Consider the following 21426-nt stretch of genomic DNA (forward strand, 5'->3'; position numbering starts at 1 on the left):
AAATGCTGAATCAAGCATGGGAAAAATATACGATCTTCTGGTTCCTAAGTCTCCTATCTTGAGAACAAGGGACATACTATTAAATTAAATATGAAAAAACCATATACACTACCATATGTTATTCCTGCCTGGGCAAGAATGACAGTAATATAAATTATGTTGACAAAAATTTGTGTAGGAAACAAAAACGGTTAGGTTAACTTCTAGTCTCAATGGAATCCAACACAGAAGACAAAGTACATCTCACAATTATTTTGCTACAGGTCTACAGCTATAACTCTAGTTCTTACCCAGTGTTAGGAGATACAACAAATGTCAACCCCAAATGAATTAAAATGATGGTTCACATAGGAGCCCTTACAAGTAAACTAAACTAGATTTTTTTTAAAGTCTACTCTTAAACTGACAATATTTTACCAAACCTCTTAATCTTTTATTTTAAAAATAAAGGAAATACAATTTTAGCATTTACTTGATCAATACATTCTGAGATATTTTAATCAGAAACCCATCTACTTCCAAACTTAAGTGAAAGACAATCCTTAATGCTCATGCACACACAACACATATTTGTTTCATTTATGAGTATGTGTTTGCATGATTATATATTTCACCTGTGGCTAATAAGTTGTAGGTGGTAATCAAGAAGTATTTGAAATAAAGATAGAGCACCCATGTGTTAAAGTTGTCTGGGGAGGTAGCATACCTGTGCCCTCTTCTGCACCTCCAGGAGGAGCTCCGAGTACTGCAGCTCCAGCTCCTTCTTTTGTTTGTGCCAGCAGCCCTCCTGGGCCTTGATCTGCTCTGCAACTTTGTTGAAGGTGTCTTCCTGGGTCTGCTGAAGCTCTCTCATCGTATCAGACTTGTTTTTACAGATATACTCTAGATGACTTATCTAAATGGAGAAATGCAAGAGAGAATAAGCTACACTGACAAACCATTTCCATGTATCACCTCCTCCAAAAAGCATCCAAAATTTTCTAATACATTTTATTCCTCAAGATCATATGAACATTTTAAATTAAAATGAAAATAAAGAAATGATGAAACAGGAATTAGTAGGGCAAATTATCACAGGTTGGCAGAAAATGATGTCATCTGTATGCTTGATGACAAACCTTTTATTCTTCTCTTTCAAAAATGTTACTCATTCTAAGACTAACTTTACTAGAAAAAATTAAAAAGAATATCTCTACTTCTAGATCCAAAGCTCAAGCTGTTCAGCTATCTCAATGGAAAAAAAAGTATTTAAATGAGATTTATAAATCTACAAATATTTTTCATATAATAAAGCAGAATTTTCCAACCATTAATGATTACTTTGAAACTATGAAAATCTGTTAAAAAAAAAAAAAAGAAAACCTGTTAAAACAACACCATCTCAGAGGGTTAAAACATGAACCCATTTTAAGTATCAGTAATTTTCAGATCCATGATACACACATGCACAATAATGAAAAGTGTGTCTGCCTCACAGCTTCCTCTCTCACGTCCTCACGTCCACTTCTCAGTGCCCACCGTGGTATCTGCCAGTCAGACACATGCACACACACCCTAAAGGTAAAATGCTCTCTCTCACCCTAAAATTGGGCCAACATTAAAAATAAACTTTGGGAAACAGTTTTTCTTGTCATGTCCCTTAAGAAGAAATGTCACTGTAACTAAGATTTGGAAACCAGACCACATAAACATAGCTCTGACCAGTTCAATAGATAAGAATCAGTATCTTTAATAGTGACATATGTTGGTCTGCTAAGCCATTTTGCTTTTCTAGAACCAAAGGAAGGTTTTTAATTTTTCTGAAAGACTGAATCTCTAAGCTTGTGAATGACAAAGTGACTATAAAAGTCTACCATTTTCTCCTACAATATACTCACATACTTCTTACAATCTAAAGCACTGAATGGGTTTGGTAATGCAGTTTGTTTTATTTCAAGAAATGTCATAAACATAATTTTAAAATTTTAACTGCTTTTAAAGTAACACCTCATTATATCCTAAGCAAAGAATTTAAAGATCATGTTTTTGAATGACTGTGTCTTGTTTCTATTTTACGCTAACATAAAGAGTTGGTTTATTAATGTAAATGGCTAAGTTCTTTGAATTGCTTCATCAGTAAGATTAATTTATTTTCTTTTAATTAGGTCCCTGTGGCTAATACTGGCTAGTAGTATTAGCATGTCCTGCACAGAAAGTGGAGCTTAGAGACTTCATACAGACTTCAGTCACATTTACATGCCCACAGCAATGGCATCAAACTGAGTTGTAGACAAGCCATAATTAATGGTATTGAATTATTAACATCCAAATTCTTTTTGAAATAAGATGAATGTCAGCCCCTCTTAATGATACTGTGATGTGGACAAATGTCACTGAATTTAATAGAGGTAGCTGGTGCCTGAGGACAGTTACCTTCTCATTAGCCCTGTTGAGGTCTGCGATTAGGGCATCAACATTCTCCTGCAAGACTGCACAGAGCTCAGACCAAGAGAATTTATCCAGCATGACTTCTGGTTGTCTCATGAGCACACAGCCTGCTATCAGGTGCTGATACAAGGTATGAAGGAAGGTTAGCTTCTCCTGTGAGGAAAAGAAATTAATCCCAGCATATAAACACTGTAAGAAGTAAAACACATTAATACACATAGTAAAGAATTTATTTCAAAAACCAGGGAAGGAATTAAAACTCTCAAGTCTCAGAATATTGTCACATTCAAAACTAAGCATCATATAGAAACTAGGACTAGCTTACACTTAGTAATCAAAACCAAAATGTGAAGTCTAAAAGCCAAAACCAGGGTCCAGAACCCAGCTCTCCTATTACTGAGGATGTGATCTTAGAAAGTGCATGTTCGGGCCTCAGTTTCCTCAGCTGCAAGGGTTCTAAGCTCTTCTAATTGGAAGTCTGTATGGTATTGATAATTCTATAATTTCATATTTACATTTGCCAAAACAGATGCTAAGTCATAAAAACCATTATAGAAAGCAGAGTTACTCAACTCTGTCAAAGAAAAAGTTAATGCGGATATCTGTACTTTACAGGTACACAATTCTTCAGCTTTCATCCTCCTCCAGGGATTCCAGTTTACTTACCACTCACAGGAAATCTATCCCCAGCCCCTTAGGCAAAGCAGTGATATGAAAGGTAATGGAAGATGGGCTCATTTGCTTTCCCCACTTATAAGTTCATATAGTGTTTGGCACAAGGGGCACTTGTAAATGTTAAACATTACAAAGTAACAATCATAAAAACGGACATAGCTACCCAAGACATACTTTCAAAACTGTCCAATTAGAAATAGGTGTAAAAAAAAAAAAGTTCTTTAAAATTACATTGCCATTGCAGTTAAGTAAAGTATCCACTGTTTAATGACCAAGAAATATTCTGCTGTAGAATTTCGTAAAAAGCTGAGCCCATCTTGAACACACAAGAAGAGTTTACTTACTAAAATGCCTAATATTGTCTTTATAAGGTGTTTCATCTATACACTCTCAAAGAATGGAACTCAGGACAAGTAACTGTGAAGCTGCAAAATGAATATTTTATGTGGATAAAATAAATACCCTCAAGATTTTTTAATGTATCATCAGAAAAAGAAAAATTGTAAAGGAAGAGATTTTAACATGAAAGGAAATAGAAATTCTAATTTTCTAGGTAAAAAAACTGAATGTAGCATATGTAAAAGTTTATGATTAGAATTTGTAGGTAAAGTTTTCTGATATATATCAAAATGTGTATCTTAATTCTCCCTATATGCTCCTTTACTTTTTCCCAATTTAAAAAACAAAAAATTTAAATATGTAATTAAAATCATAAACTTGAGTGAGGGTATCAGAAGAGTCTTCATAAATATCTATGCCTTTTTCTTTTTTAAACAATTAAATATGTCTTTTGCATTTCCAACTGGGTTAAGATGTTTAAAAATTTTATTAAATATAATTAAGCAAATGTAATATTCAGGCACTTAAAACCTTCCCCCTGCACGTTTTGCCATTGAGTTCATCCTCAAAGATAATTCATTGTGTCGCCATTATGTCCTTTTTGCTTGGGCTGTGATAAACCATGCATGACAATCATCCATTTGGCGTGAAAAAAGAATCTCAAGATCCAAAATCAATTCACACATGTTGAACCCAACCACATTGTTGTAGACATGCTGACTTTACAATATAGTCAGGCTTCTAGTTTCCTTTAATCATTATCTGATGTGTAGAACAATTCCAGTCCCTTCATGTGGACACAATTTAAATCCCAGACTGCAAGAAGAGGGGAAAGAATGTTTCCTTTTTACTTTCTTGGCATGCATTTCATATTTGTTGGAGTAATGAACTCAATATGCAGGACGACTCAGATAAACCAGTTTCACACTAGCTAGACTAGCTCCACATCCCACGGGTAGAAAAAAATATAAGATCATTCCGTTTACACAGCTCAGATAGAATATGAAAGTTTTGTCATCATACTTTTTAAGAAGTCGGTAATAAATAAAAATGGGTAGGCCACTCTACAGGGCATCCAATAAAGTTTTATTTTTGTGGGATTTGTATTTTTCTAAATTTTGATATAAAGAGTAAGGAGATTGTTATTAAAGTAAATATTATTCCTGTTTTGCAAATAAGGGAACTCAGATGCAGAAAGACTAAAGTGTGTGATTTGTCCATATTCACATTTGTAAATAAAAGTACCAGGATCCAAGTCCTATTCTTTCTGATTTAAAAAATATATATATTCTTTCCACCATGCTAAGCTACTGACCTACTGAAATAAATAATAATAACTTGGTCATTGGTAATCAGGCCAACCTTGAAAGAACTGTTAGGAGCACAGTTGCTTGAGATGCGATGTTCCACTCAGAGAAAACAAGTTGTACAAGTGGCAGAAGGGTTAATCTACATGACCTCTCTCCCAAACCAGGAAGACACAAGAGTAACAGAGTGACTGATTTTGCAGCTGGCATGAATATTTCAAAACAGTCAGCTAAGAACAATTTTTTGAATTAAACCAAGTAAGAGTAAAAGCAGACCCTTGATATATGGAAATTCATAAAACTGAGATTAGTGAACGGCCTTTCCTGACAGGCACCCTGCCTCAGGTAATACCTCGGTGTCCTTATGGAAAGCCTGGGAAAGCTTCTGCAGGTCACATTCAGATTGCGCTGCTTGTGCCTTTTCTCTCTCCCAACAGTGCAGCATATTTTGTAGTTCCACTTTTAAAGTGCTGATTAGAGCCTCTCTATCTGCACACTTAGTGTGTAAATGACTTAACTCCTTACTGGCATCAGCCAGTTTATCCTGAAGGTCCTGTAGGAGATACCAAAAATAGAGGTTGGATGATGGCCAACGAATACAGGGGTGAAGGATACAAATATAAAGTACATCATGAAGACTTCCAAAGCTTTAACATGAAAGAATCACAAAGGCACGCATTTGATTATAATGGTAAAAATTAAGGGATTTTATTTGAGTCTATTGTCTAAATACAATCAAAACCTGTTATTTTAGCATTTAAACAAAAAGTACTAATAAGATAACTTATTCCAAAAAGCTCTTTCCTTTCAAACTATTACTTAAAAAAAAAAAAAAAAAAAAAAAAACTTAGTGGCTCAAAAAAATTTTAAATAACATTTTAAGAATAAATCTCTTATATTTAATATAAAAACATTTCCTTCTCCATGAAATTCCACATACTAATACAAAAAAAATATGGCATAAAATTCTGCTATACTATTTATTCCTTAACCTTAAATTTTATGAAGTATGTAAAGAACAAATGCAATATAAACCAACACACACACAAAAATCCACCAGTATGAGCAACTCTGAGAGTTGCTTCAGTATAGGTCTGCAAAAATGTGGTACATAAAAGTGGCACAAAAAAATAAAAACAAACTGCTTTCCTGGACTTGAGCCAGGTATAGTCTTGGCCCATTACTCGGCATGACGTACTAAAAACAATGGCTCTACCATAAAATGATGAAATTTAACTCCAAATACTGAAGTATTTATGAAAAATGTTTACTATGTATCTAAGGATGGACTTTAAATCTTAAATCATTTTTTAAATTTATGGTATTATAATTAAGCCTAGGAAATAAATTTTTCCATGAACCAGAACAATTTCTAATTGTTTTATTTTTAGTGAAAAAAATATTCTTGTTACTCTGACCAACAATAAAAAATGAAAATTGTATCCAAGTGTACTTAATAAGAAATAGGAAGCTGCCCTGACTGGTGTGACTCAGTGGATTGAATGTTGGCCTGTGAACGGAAAGGTTGCTGGTTGGATTCTCGGCCAGGGCCCATGCCTGGGTTGCAGGCCAGTTTCCCCAGTTAGGGGCGTGCAAGAGGAAACCAATGAATGTTTTTCTCACACACTGATGTTTCTCTCCCTCCCTCCCCTCTCTCTAAAAATAAATAAACAAAATATTGTTTTTTAATGGAATAGGAAGCTATATTTTCAGATATCTTTACTTTAAAACTTTCCCTAAATAATTATATTTGTTTCTTTAAAAAAAAAGGAAAAAGATATTTAAAATCATAATACCTTTATATTTTTAGTGTGAGCTTCTATCTTCTGTTTGGTAGAATCAAGTTCATTAGATGCCTTTTCCTTAGCATCATTCACACTATTTAGCTGATAAAAGAAAACATTAAGTAACTTTTTATATTTGTCAAGGATGGATAACTCAAAATGTAATCTTTAAATGTATTTTATGCAGTTACTTAAAATAAATTTTTGAATAATAATTGAGAATCTTAAAATTATTTCTTTTGGTTAACTGTGTAATTTCTGTTACAGGCTCATGGGGCTAAAAAGAAAATAAAGCATTCAAGATTAAAATGTCAGTGATATTATTGTATTTTTACTAGGTGTCTGGACAAAGGATTTCATTCTAACTGTAAACAAATATAACTTTATTCTTAAAATCCTACTGGACCTAAATGCCAGAAGCAATGGCATCTATAAGGAAAGAAAAAGGACAGAGCAGAAGACTGTTCTTTCTATACATCATGTGGGTATTCACTGGTCTCTCGCTCCATATGACAGCTTCAGGGTCAGTCACATGCAGTCCTACTGGGAAGGCTTGTGGCAGGTCATCAGTTGGTCCTGCTCCGCTTGTGATTTATTTTCTTTGACAGTTCATTCTTCTTTCTGTCAGACTGCTCTTTTTGCTTTCTTTGCAGCCACCCCCTTGGTCTCCCCACTGCTGTCTCTGGCACTGGTTCACAACAAAGCGCATTACGAAGCCAAAGCCTGCTGAGTCGACTTTTCAACTGTGCTGAGGATCATGTGACATTCATCCTCCCAAATAACAATTCACTGTGGGTAATATGTTCCCAGTTACCCTGCAGCTTCTAGGCCTAGGCCTCAGAAGAGTTTCATAAACTACTAACAATACAGGTTGTCTTGTCTCACTAGGAAAGACTTACCAATATTTATTCTTCATAGAAATTTAGTTATTTCAGTGGTCACTTTCTTTTATGCCTTTTGAACAATTACAGAGGAAATTAAGAAGGCTCCCTTTTCCTTCTTTATCCTCCTTATTAAAGTAAAAAAAGCCCCTTCTGAAATGTAAAATGTAATAGTTTCACAGTCTTTGAATTATATGGATGATACAGATAAAAAGGATAAAACATTAAATTCCATGCTGTGTAATTTGTTTTTGGTTTGAACAATCTGTCTGTTGTTTTGCTAATTGTATTTAATGGAATTACTTTATATTATCTAATTTCACAAAATGTAACTAAGCAAACTCCTCAATTTTTTCAGCACAAATTTATAAAATATTTTAATACCCAAGAAAATTATCAACCCACACATTAAATAATACAAATGAGATGATAAATAAAAGCATGAGCTTTTTCAATCAGCAAACTAGAAACTTCCAGGCTACATCAAACAGACAATTGTTTTTAAAAACTTCTATCAACACTTTTTACTCACTTCAGAGAATGAAAATTAATATCTTTTTTATTCAGATTTTCACAATTTGTAGGAACCTTAATATATTGATAACACCTAAATTTCTACTACCTATTCCAAATTTCAGAGAAACACATTAAAATTTAAATATAAGTTATTAACTTAAATGACTTGCTCAGCTTCTGTATTAAATTAAAATATTGTTCAAGAGAGACAGCCTTTACAACTTTAAATATAAGTGTGACCTAAGTTACAAAAACATAAATGAGACACGACTTTAGGCCACACTTAAGAACAGTGACAATTTATTATTTTTTGTATCTGTGAAGCTGCCAATTCAATACTCCCAATTTTTTTGACCTTTGTAACAAGCAAGGGATACGTACTGCTGCAGGCCGAAGGCTATATGTGTGGAGCCAAACAGTGCAAGTATTACCTCATTAGATGCATCTTCCAGCTTGTTCTGGTAATCTGTCAAGGTACGCCTCAAAGTCTCAAGGACAACAGAGAAGCTGGGAGGTTTAGTTTTGTCCTTGTGGATATCTAGAGAAAAATAAAGGATGAAAGTATACCCTTGAAGTCACAAGGAAACAAAAGCTAAGCAAACAATAACAGATAATTACAATTAGATAGAACTGAAAAGACATTATAAAACAGCACATTGAATCATTCTCCAAACTACACTGCTGTATACACAAATATTAATAGTCTTCTAAGCAAGTGGTCAAATTAAGTTCATAATATGTCAAATTCTAATTTATGGCTACTTCATACCCTAGTTTTACACCCCTACCTCCTAAGTAACTGAACTGTTTGTACATGCCTGTTATCCAACAATTAAGTGAACAGTCTATACTAACATTGTTTGGGGGACTTATGTACACTTACTTTGGGCCTTGTGTTTCTGATCAGTCAGATCTATTGTGCTTAAATATTAATTTCTAAACCCAAGAGCACAGAATTTTTTGTTACGCTTGGAAATATTCTTCAATCCTCAAAATTCTCAAGTTACAATTTGAAATACATAATGAATATGCTATTATCTAAATAGGGCCACATCATGTTCCAATTAAAGCCCTTAAAACTGATACTCATTGTAAAAATATGAGTATTTCCATACTATACCGCAAACGATTTTAATTTTGTTGGGCCATAAGTTAGTTGAACTAATCAAGGTCACATGGTAAATGTAGTTCAAAATATTAATCCAAAATAATCAAAAGTTTAGATTCAAAAATCACTTTAACATGATTGCTTATTGTACTATTCTTTGTTAAAAAAATAAGTCAAAAATTTTAAAACATTCTTATTAAAAATATTTTTATTTCCTATTATAATTCTCCCTATATTTTACAATCTAAATATTTCAACACACAAAAAAGTATTTTCAACAAAAATAATTTTAATCTTTTTAAGATTTATTTATTTTTGGAGAGAGGGGAAGGGAGGGAGAAAGAAACTGAGAAAAACATCGATGTGAGAAAGAAACATCAATTGGTTGCCTCTTGTATGTGTCCCAACCAGGTGCAGAACCTGCAACCCAGGCATGTGTCCTGACCTGGTAGCGAACTGGTGACCTTTGACTTTTCAAGACTATGCTCAACCAACTGAGCCACTCCAGTCAGGGCAATAAAGATCATTTAAAAAATAAGCATTCATAGTATATGTTTTATTATTCACTGATTCATTCAATCAACTAATTCACTGAATTCCTACTACATACGAATCACAGGCATTAGGCACATGGAAGTGAACACGACTGGTGCAATCTCTGTGCTCACAGAACTTACAGTCTAAAAAGAGAGAGAGAGATAGCAAAAAAAAAAATAAGTATATAAAATCATTCATCCATTCTTCAAGTATTCAATTGCTGGAACTTAGGGGAAATAGGAAAGAAGGCAGTAATAAAGGAAAGGAAAAAAGGGAGGGAATGTTTGGTTAATGATAGATCAACTTTATTTATCTCAGAGTAGTGATGACATTTAGTGTTTTAATCTTAGACAAAATTTTATTAATAAATTTATTAGTTCATTAAAGTATAATTTAAATAGTATCTTAAATATGGGTACATATCAGATTTTCTTACGCAGAAGAATATTTAACTTAAAAAACAAAAGAAATATGGAAACAATACACCTCCCAGCCAGGGAAAAACACAGCCACTGCTCTGAGCCATTATAATGGAGAGAACGGTATTTGTAATGACTATAAGTTGGGAAGACAACTCATTAAAAATTTTATTAAAGGTCTTAACAAATATATATTTTCAAAATTGCTCTCTTGCACAAGATAAAAACATGTAATGTATAATTCTTTTCTTTTGCTACTACACAAGTAGGCCATGAATAAATCATTCAAGGACACTCGGGAAATCTGCTAGCTTTTACAATAAGGGAGAAAATGTCCTCTTAGAAATTCAGAATAAAATCGTCATAACATGAGTATTGAGAGGTAAGGAACAAAATGCCCTCTCCTTACTGACCCATGCACATTCTTATATTCTACATAAAATTAAGTTTAGTTTCTTTGCCTGAAAATATTTATACAAACATTCAGTTGGAATACAAAGTATGTTTTATGTCACACCCATATCCATTATAAAAAGACAGACTTACTGGTTCCTTAACACGACAAAATGCTTATAAATAAAAAGAAAGGGTTACTCAGGACCCAGGACCTTATCAACTGATTTAATTTAATCTAATAATATTCTAATCACTGCACTATGGCCCCAAAAAGCAACAGACTATTAAAGCTAGCCTATGGAAGTCTAAAAAAATTTTAATAGCGGTCATAAATAACTTTCAAAAGTCAAAGTCCAAATGAAAAACGAATGCTTCAAAACACGTCGTATTTCAATCACACCAACTGAAAATCTTCTGAGTTTGTCTGTCCCTCTCCCTGTGTGTGTGTCTCTGTACACAGACACCAGCCTGTACTTTCACATCATTCTGCCTGTTTCAATCTCCCTCACTTTTAAGCCTATTTCAACCCTGGTATACCCTGGAGTCTTTTCTTTGAATCAGCAGCCCACAGGAGGGAGCTGAGTATAAGAAAAGATACCAAGCTCTCCATTTAAATGTTTCCCTTTAAACAACCTCAAAAACTAAGTGTGTTTTTTTCTTTTACATGGCTCAGAAAAAGCACTATTTTTTAAGTCAGTGTTATTATCTCAGTAACCTATAGTTCCATAATAGAAACAATAAGTTACTATAAATGAGGTGACTCTGGCTCCTCCACCTTCTCAAGCATTATCTTATCTACTTCAATCTCCTGAAAGACCCCAAAAAGATAAGAATTAATAAGAAATAATGAAGAGAGCCCTGGCTGGTGTCACTCAGTTGGTTGGAGTGTCATTCCATATACCAAAAGTTTGCAGGTTCAATTCCAGGTCAGGGCACATGCCTAGGTTTTGGGTTCGATTCCCAGGAAGACTATGAGAGGCAACCAATTGATGTTTCTCTGTTACATAACTCTCTCTCTCTCTCTCTCTCTTTCCCCCCATACCCACCTTTCCTCTCTCTCTAAAAAGCAATGAAAAAATGTTCTCAGGTAAGGATTTTTAAAATTTTTTTAAAAGAAAGAAAAAAAGAGTGGAAAGAATATAAGACAAAGGATTGAGGTTTTTTTTTTAAAGGTACATTACAGAATATGAGTAGTCATGTTCATCCTCAGAATAGGAAAAAAATCATTTTGTCTAATATTGACTTTTTAATTGCATGGTAAAACACAGAAATCAACATTCAAATGGGTTTTATTTTCACTTGAAAAAAATCCAAACATTTAATACACTGATGACTATGATAATTCCTTTTTCATTCTAAAAGCACTAAATATAAACATGTTTTGGGCAGTTATACTTCTCAAACTGAGACTACATTCTGTCTATTAACTCATCTTATTCACTAAGATCATAAACAAACACTTTCATCATCTTGCAAACATTGGTGCCAATTCTGGTGTTTTTAAGAAAAATGGTCCATAACTCTTTTAACATGGAGTATACTTAAGTCCTCTGGGAAAGTTCAAAAAACACTTCCTTAACCAAAGTTTAAGAAGTGCTTCAGTGAGGGGAGCCCTAGGATTCTTAATGAGCTGTGCATGGCTTGAGAAGCTCTGTGTAGCTAGAAAACTATGGATAACTGGGAAATGATGCCATCAGGCTGGGTTCCCTGAATTCAGTGAAGATGATGAGATCTTGAGTGACACAGGCAAAGTTATAGCACTTAACTTTCAGAGACAAAATAGTTATTGTCACCATAAGGGTCAGGGGAGTCACAGCAATAAACAAAATGACTTGACCCACTGAGATGACAATTTTGGCTAACTGATCATGGTGTTCCTAGGACTAAAATAGGCGCTCTGCGTTAAGTGTTACCTGATTTGCACAAGTAAAAAACCTCTGGGTCTGATTACCAAAAGTAGGATTTAAATCAACACAAAAGAAAGTATTGGCCCTCAACCAATTCTCAGACATAAGCTAGTTCACAGACCTAGTGCCCCTGAATAAAGAGGATGGGTCCCCAAAGAAACATGTGACCCAGGGTAATCATGTACTGGCAAAGGGAAGTTAACCACACTTATCAGGGGTAACTGGACACTGGATTTGAATGGACTCCAATTCCTGGAGACCTAACATGCTATCGTGGTTCACTAGTTAGGATAGGAATTTATAGAGGTCAAATGACTTCCTGAGTTTTTGCTAAAGTCTATCTGCAATGGGCCTAGGAGATATCTGAACCCACCTCATAGTTTTCTCCCCAGTTTGGAGGTGTACTTAGAAAAGGCAAATGCAGAAACTTGCACAATGTCCATATTGGTTAACTGACCCATGGAGAGAGAGACTTACACAGGAAAAAAAGCAAGTGGAAAATAGTAAATCAAAAGTAATGCCACCTTCCTTGAGAAACTATAGAGATTAGTGCCTCTGCTAAGGACGTAAAAGATAAAGAGGTGGTTATTCAACTCACCTATCTGGCTTGTGCAAAATATAGATGGAGTTTCGAGAATGACAATAAATTACTGCAAGTCTAAACACATGTGACTCCAAATTAGCTACAGTTAAAGACGTAGTTTCATTGGTGGAGCAAATCAATACATTTCCTGGCAACTGGAATAAAGCTTTCTTTTATCCTTTTAGTAAAACCCACCACAGACCATCAATATACCTTCATTGCCCTACCACAGAGCTGTATCAACTCTAGCCCTCTATCATAATCTAGTCTGTAGAAACCTTGATCAACTGTCCATTCCAGATGATATCACATTATTCCACTTAGTTCTCTACCAAGATATCATTCTCACTCTTCGAGTTCAAGCCAAGCAAGTTTGGCAGGTCTTCATGGAATAGTGGTGAAGTAAAATCCTCCCAGTAGGCAGAACTCCAAGTAATGAACCTGAATGTCATTTTGCCTGAAATAAGACATGACCAAAGGTACAAATATACACCAATTTATGAGTCGTAGCTAACAGTTTGGCTGAACAGTCAGGGACTAAAAAAGAACACAATTGGAAAATTGGGAACAAGGTAGTCTAGGCAAGAGTATGTGTGTGAACAGACATCTTCAAATGGTCACAGTGCCCAAATCAACTTCAGTATCTTAATCATTAGGAGACCAAGAGGAAGCATTCTGTGGATATCAGCCAGCATCTCTCTCCAGCCACCATTGTCCATACAGCAAGTATAATGGCACAGTAAAGGACAAAAATGGAGTCATGGCAGCAAGAATGAATAATACATGAGCTCAGCAACATAGACTTCCATTCACCGAGACTGATAGGATTACAACCTCTTGGTTGAATGCCAGATCTATCAATAGTGAAGACAAACACTACATCCATGATATGGCACTATTGTGGAGGTGGACCAGCCAGACACCTGTGGCAAGTTCATTATACTATGTCACTTCCGTCATGGAATGAGCATCGCTTTATTCTTACTAAGGTAGACATTACTCTGGATATAGGTTTTCCTTCCCTGTTCATAATATTTCTGCTGAAATCATCATCCATTATTTTATAAAATACCTTGTTCACCATTATGTATTCCACATAGCACTGGTTCTAATCATGGAACTCATTGTATAGCAAATAGAGCATGGAAATGGGCTAATTTTCATAGAATTCCTATGGTCTTCCTATGTTTCTCATCCCTCAGAAATAGCTGGCATACTGAATAGCAGAATGGCCTTTTGAAGATCCATGGTACTAGACAGATGGCCACACATTGTAAGACACAGATTATGTCCCCCAGGGTACATGTGTTCTGAGTCAGCAATCAATACATGCTGTGTTTATCCCACAGCCAGGATTCACAGATCCTGGAATCAAATGTTAGAAAAGGGAGTGGTTCATCTCACTATTTACACCTAACAGTCCACTAGTGAAATGTCTGCTTCCCATCCCAGAAACTATGGATTCCACTGGTCTAAATCTTAATTCCCAAGGGTGAAATGCTTCCACCATGGGACACAGCAATGCTTCCATTAAAATGGAAGCTAAAAATGTTACCTTGTTATTTCTGGGCTCTTTATGCCAGGAAACCAAAAAACAAACAAGGAAAATTGGTCTTGATTATCAAGGGAAAAATGGTCTTAAGAAAGAGTATGTCTAGAATACAAGACATCTCACAGAGCACCTATTAGTCCATTCATATTCTGTTATAAAAGTTAATAGACCAGCAATCCCACTTCTGAGTATATATCCAAAAGAATTGAAAGCAGGGTCCTGAAGAGATATTTGTACATACATGTTCATAGCAGCACTATTCATAATAGCCAAGAGGCAGAAGCTACCCAAAGTTCTGTCAATGGATAAATACATAAACAAAATGTGATATATACATATAATGGAATATTATTCAGCCTTAATAATAAAGAAACTCCTGTCACATACTATAACATAGATGAGCCTTCACATTATGCTAAGTGAAATAAGCCAATCACAAAAAAGACAAGTACTATATGGTTCCACTACCCAAGGTAGCTAAAATAGTCAAATTCATAAAAACAGAAAGCATAATAGTGGTTTGGGGGGCTAGAAGGAGAGGGAAAAGGAGATGTAATGGTTAATTTGTGTGTAAACGTGACTAGGCCATGGACCCAGATTTTTAGTTAAACATTATTTCTGGGTGTGTCCCACCCAGATGTTTCTGGAAGAGACTGACATCTGAATCAGCAGATTGAGTAAAGCAGATTGCCCTCACCAGTATGTGGGGGCCAAATCATAAAAGGCTAGGAAAAAAGGAATTCTTTCTCTCTGTTTTCAAGCTGGACATCAGTCTTCTCTTGCCTTTGGACTCAAACTCAATCTGGAACTCATGCCATCGCCTCTTCTCTCGTTCTCGGAACTACCAAGTCAGACTGGAACTAGACCATCAGCTCTCCCATGTCTCCAGTTTGCCAACGGCAGATCTTGGATTTCTCAGCCACCATAACCATGTGATTAATGATCCCATTAGAGAATGTTGAGTATTCTTAGTGAAATCACTCCCCTGGATTTCACAAGCTGAAGCTATGAGCACAATGAAGTAGGGCAAGTTTGCTTTGTTAACCTCAGAGAATTAGGAGAAGGGAAGAGGAGAGAGGAAGTTGGCACATGACACCAAAAGAGACCTATGTGCTGCTCCTATAGGCATTCTCAGCTTGTCGGTAACTCATTACTCTCTAGTTAAAATATACCAGCCATGAAGTTCACCAAAACAAAATTCTCAAGAAAATACTAAGTGTAGGCAATAATTCTTCATTAAAAGAAGAAAGGAAAGCAGAAAAGTCTGATTGCTTGTTCTGATTTTCCTAACAGCAGTTCCTGAAACTGCCCAATTTCTGGCATATATGTACATGCCTAAAGGTATCAAACACTATTACTATTATTTCCTAGGGTCCTTCAGCCTCTCCAGTAGAAAGAAAAAGAATACCTCTGGAATATTACAAATGACTTCCTCAAGGAAAAAAAGGTTGAAGAGGTTGGAGGGCTCTGTCTCAGTCAACACGAAAGTCAACCATCCTGAGGAGGATCCAAGACTAAGCTGCAAGAAAAACTTTCTTTTATGAACCTAATGAAGGAAAAGTCACATTCTATATGTTAGCTAGCATCCTCGGGCAGAGGCGAAACCGTATTAGATGAAACACTTGAGGCACAAATACTACATGGGTTCAAAGTAGGAAAAGATTTCTCCCCTTACACATCCTACTATAAAAATTTCTATGAGGAAATAAATGATATATGAGCAACTAGAGTATTTCAACTTCAGTGGAAAGTAGAAATAGGAAATAGATGTCCCTGATCAATTAATTTTGAATCTATCTTCTCTAATTATAGTAGGCAATGAAGGTGACATTTCTAGGACCCATGTAAGATTGTACATCTTTTCCACTGAAGGTTGTTAATCTCCTGGTGACTCCTTATAGGTTGCTACCCAAAGGCTGCAATAATTTAGAGATTCTATGACTATCTTTCTAACCTCAAAAATTTAAATGCAAATGTAAGGTATACCTTCAACCTCATATTAATTCATTCATGCTTTTATTCATTCATACTCAACAAATATTTAGTGAGTACCTGCTTTGTGCCAAGTATTGTTCTAGCTGATTACAATACATAAGTAAATAAAAGAGACAAAGATCCTTGCCCTTACCTATAAAAATTAACTTATGATTGTTAATTTTATGTGTCAACTTGGCTGGGCTAAAGATGTGAATATATGATAGTTGGTAAAACATTATTTCTAGGTTTGTCTGTGAGGGTATTTTGGAAGAAATTAGCATTTGAATAACTAGACTGAGTAAAGATTTGCCCTCACCAATGTGGATGGGTATTGTCTAAGCCACTGTTTCCCCAGCCCCCCCCCCCCCTTAACAGAACAAAAACATTGAAGAAGAGCAAATTCTCTTTCTTCTTGAGATGGGACGTCCATCGTCTTCTACTCTTGGACATCAGAGCTCCTGGTTCTTGGGCATTCAAACTCCAGAATGTACACCAGCAGCCCAGGCACTCTGGCCTTTGGATTCAGACTGAATTATACTACCAGCTTTCCTGGTTCTCCAACTTGCAGAGGACAGATCATGGGATTTCTGAGCCTCCATAACTATGTGTACTATTCCCATAATAAGCATCTTGATATAGATAGATATAAAATAGAATCTGTATTATATAAGATATATATATACACACAAATATATGTTTCTATAAGATATATACATATATCCTATACAGATATAATAATAAATGCACCAAATAATATGTTATACCCACAATAAGTGCTATGGGGTGGGGGGAAACTAAGCAAAAAAAGGACAGAGGTAGTGAGGCAAGTGGTATGGGAATGGGTAGTAGGTAAGCTTTCTGGAGAAAGTGAGGTTTGAGCATAGATTTAAGGAAAATGACAAAGAGAGCTATGCAGATATATATTATTGTGATAAAGAACTTTCCAGGTAAAAGAAATGGCCAGCACAAAGGCCCCAAGGCAAGAGGACCTTGATGTGTTCAAAATACAGGAGGCCAGAGTGGCCCAAACAGAGGGGGTAAGACTCAGAATAACAGGTCAAAGGGAGGACAAGGGATAGAAGCAGGCCCTGTAGGGTCTTGCACACCATTGCACTTCAGCTTCTACTCTTAATGAAATGCAGAGCACAGCCGGGTTTAGGGTGGAGGAATGATATGCTCTAATTTAGGATTTCAAATGATTGTGCTGGTGGCTATAGAGAAAACAGACCACAGGGAAGCAAGGTGGAAGCAAAGAGCCCAGTTAGTAAGAAGGGGAGGAGGAGCTGAAGGCATTAGGAAATAAGAAACTATGACAGTGATCACTGGTGAGGAACATCGAGTGAAGTCCTCCATGTAAATAAATTTCTTAATGTATTGGACTAACAAACTTTGCCTTTTCTGCTACATGAAGATAAGGTGATAGTTACTCTTGCTTCAGAAATATTTCTTAATATAGAGGATCACCAAATCTGAAGACAGGGAATAGAACACCTGGTAACTACTGTCAACTCTGGACTAAAATTCATTCAGGAAAATAATTTTCATTCATTGCATTTTAAAGAGCAAGTCAAAAAAAAAGAAAGAAAGAAAGAAAGAATTTTGTAACCATTCCTCTAAATTTCTACCATGGATTACTGTCCCTGAAATGGAAAGGGCAGGGGGGGGGGGGGGTGGTAGTGTATACATTGAACTGAAAGGTATGAAGAGGGAATAAAAGGGAGTAAAGCACCATTGCTGTAAGTGGAAAACAGAGGATCTCTCTGGAAAGCCCTTACCAATATAACTGAGTTAACTGTGCAGCAAATTCTAAGGCTATGCTACATTACATAGTAAGAATATGGCCCTATTTGAAAGTCTTTTTTCTCAAAGATGTATATATACTGTGAGATATTACATGTTTTTATATCATACGCACATGCAGATGTATACATATACATACCTACTGTACATCCTTGAATTAGCCTAAGCTAAGTTTTAAAATTACCTCACTTGGGAGGAGCCAAATATTTGGTCATCTTTGTGTAGCTGAAGCCAGGCCTAACTCAGCAGGCAATCTTAATTGTCTAGGTTCTTCCATAAACCATTAAGCAATAAAGTTTATTATATATGCCCCTCTTGATGAAGTAACAAAAACCCAACCTGAGCCAATGTAAACAGAAAGAGAGTCCATTATAGTTAGAGAGGGCCATTTCATGTAGTCAAGAGCAGGAATGAAATCAGGTCCCAAGCAGCTGTGTGAATTAGGGTATCAGCAGGTAACAAGATGACAACTTATAAGGGTTCATCAAAAGAGAACTTATTGAAGAGGCTATTTACAGAAATGTAGACAGGTTAAAAGAATTAATTTAAAAATATGATAAGGTACCATCACAGCAAGAGGAGAAAGTCAATACTATGCCTAAGTCTAAAGGGTCAAGTGAACAGAATATTGTCACCACAGGCCAATACGATCCACAGCTGTGGAAGGGGATCTGCTTAATAGGAGGTGGTGCTGCTGGAAAATGAAACCACTGCCAGAAAAGCATTGGACCGGCGGAAGCAGAGGCAATAAGTACCCGACTTTCTTTTTCTTTTCTTTCTTCCTCTTAATCTGCTGGTGCACCCACTGTCCAAATGCACCCAGAAGCAGAGGACAAAGGAGTCCCAATCATGCAGTTTATAGAGGCCATGCTTTAAGGCAAGACAGAGACAGGAGAATGGTTCTTGGTGGATAAAAAGGTGAGTAACGTGCTCAATATGGAAACAAAAACTACTCTGTAATGGTACAAAAATCATGAATTTAGCACACAGTCCCTTTTTCAGAAATGGTTTCTCTGTAATGTATACAGTATGCATATATATGAGAAACTAGGAAGTTTAAAAAAATGGTTAGTAAAAGAATAAAAAGAAACACTTTAACAGAAGGTAACTTTTTCTGTAGGCTTAGTAACAGCAGGTGAGTTGCTTTGTTACCAATGATTTCATTTTAAAATACAAGTGAAACATGACTTCATTACTCTTAGCTTTTCTAAACCAACACTGAAGAAATATTTAAAATAATTTTGAGGCATATAATATATTATTATAATGATTTAGTAATTTGTTACATCATTACACAATGATATATCTCAATAATAAAATAGTACCATTGCAAAAGTAATTTTTATCCTCCAAAATTTTACCAAATATATTTGAAAACTGGATATCCATCTTTTTATGTCACTTTTATATTCCTTGATTTTTTTCTACAGTAACAAACCATGAAATAAAAGAAGTTATACATTAATTTCATAAAATTACTACTAAAAAAATATGGAGAAAAACAGACCCCAGAAATAGATAATAGCAAAGCATACTAAATTTCTAATAGTTCACCAATAGAAATTTGTAGGTCTGTTAGGTAAAAATGGGTCTTGATCAATTCTTCTGCTCTTTCCAGGACAACAAACTTGCCTGAACTTGAGAGTTTCCTAAAGAACTCATTTGCCAATATCCATTTGATTCCTTTAAAAAAAAAAAAAAATGAGTCCTGGAACTCAATTTTAAAGTGCAAGGAATTTAATTGTATGTCCTTTATGAAGAGGCAGAAAACAACTAAATAATTCAAGTCTGACAGTATGTCAAAAGAAAGCTTAAGTAGAAAAGTAAAAGTAGTTCAGTCAAAGCTACTATAGCACATATAATGGTATAAGAACAAAAATTCAAGGAAGTAGAAATCATGGGCAGCATTCATTACCCAACTAATGCTTTTGCTAGTTCCTAAAATATAACTACCTAGTATACAATTTTTATAGTTCTTTATCATATTAAGTGTGCTAATACGAAAACCAAAACATTCTACCCAAGCATTTTTATCTAGAGAGAATATATGTGGCAATAGGAAATGAAGGGGAAAATCAGCTTAGAAAGCAACATGTAGAACATGCACTGTGTTGCAGTCTGCGTCCTACATAACCTTTTGAATGCATGACCTTTAAGTTGCTGAAGGTTGCCTCCGAATTTGGCTCAGTTTGATCGAAACATCTGCTCCCCTTGCAGGTATACTGTAAGGACTTTTTTCTCAGTTGGATTCAGAACACAGCAAGTGAGCCCTTGTCTGTCCAATCACCCAGACCCCGACACTTGTAAATCAAGTTCTGGAAGGACAACAGCAGGTCCACATTCCATCACCCTTTCTTAGCCAGCTAGGCCAACTGACCGCTGTGAGGACTGTTCCTATCATGTCATCAAATCAAAACATGTTGAGATGAGGGACTGTAAGAGGCATCTGCAGAATTCCCAAAATGGAGTGACTTTGGAACACTGACAGATGCATCTGTCATTTTATACCTTCCACTAACCTGATGTCCACTGGCCCGACACAGTAAAGCTGTCCAAGATCGATTCCAATTCTTTCACGTTATTTTCACACGTCTCTACTAGAAAGGCCTGGTGCTTCTTAGCCTTTTAATTAAGAAAAAAATTACACATAATAAGGTCACGCATAAGAGCTACAGATTTTTTGTGTGAACGTATATAGCACAATTAAAGCTAAACAAGCTAATAATTACCCCATTCAAGTTTATTATTAATAAACCTCTTTCTGTCTTAATGTAACACTGTATAATGTAATACTGTGTAAGGTGTCAATAAAAATTCACTGAGTCCTTAGTGCCTGACACTATTCTAAAGAATGATTCTAAGTACTTTGTGCATAGTAATTATTTTTATTCTTACAACAACCCTATGTGGGAAGAGCTATTATTATACCAGTTTTACAGGTAAGAAACTGAGACACAGAGAAATTAGGAACACTTTAAATATCATGCTGGCAGTCATATAGCAAACTGCCAAATAGTGGTCAAGAGTGAATGCAGTAGGACCAACTAGAAGGAACTATATTAGTCTACTTAAGAGGTGATGGTAGCTTCAGATAGGGTCTTAGGAGTGAAAGGGGATTTATACACTAGAAAGACTCTTAGAAGGTAGAAGAGCCAGATCTTGGTAACACTGGATTGGGTTAGATGATGTTGATTGGATTAGCCTAGACTGAACTGGAT

At 35.5% G+C, this 21426-nt stretch overlaps 1 protein-coding gene across 1 annotated transcript in view; it reads right to left on the bottom strand.

The window, feature by feature from the left end:
• The window catches only part of CCDC171 (coiled-coil domain containing 171), a 298734-nt gene that overhangs the window by 185708 nt on the left and 91600 nt on the right, over positions 1-21426 (bottom strand). The window contains exons 11-16 of the mRNA XM_090274081.1: positions 20728-20830; positions 8361-8467; positions 6545-6610; positions 5101-5301; positions 2413-2580; positions 707-895 (exon numbers count right to left, since the gene is read on the bottom strand). Of these exons, the coding sequence (XP_090130207.1) occupies positions 707-895; positions 2413-2580; positions 5101-5301; positions 6545-6610; positions 8361-8467; positions 20728-20830 (834 nt within the window). The remainder of the gene's footprint in view (positions 1-706; positions 896-2412; positions 2581-5100; positions 5302-6544; positions 6611-8360; positions 8468-20727; positions 20831-21426) is intronic.

Source organism: Furipterus horrens, unplaced genomic scaffold (genome assembly GCF_987537825.1).
Source record: "Furipterus horrens unplaced genomic scaffold, mFurHor1.1.pri manual_scaffold_4, whole genome shotgun sequence".
NCBI classification, from domain to species: domain Eukaryota; kingdom Metazoa; phylum Chordata; class Mammalia; order Chiroptera; family Furipteridae; genus Furipterus; species Furipterus horrens.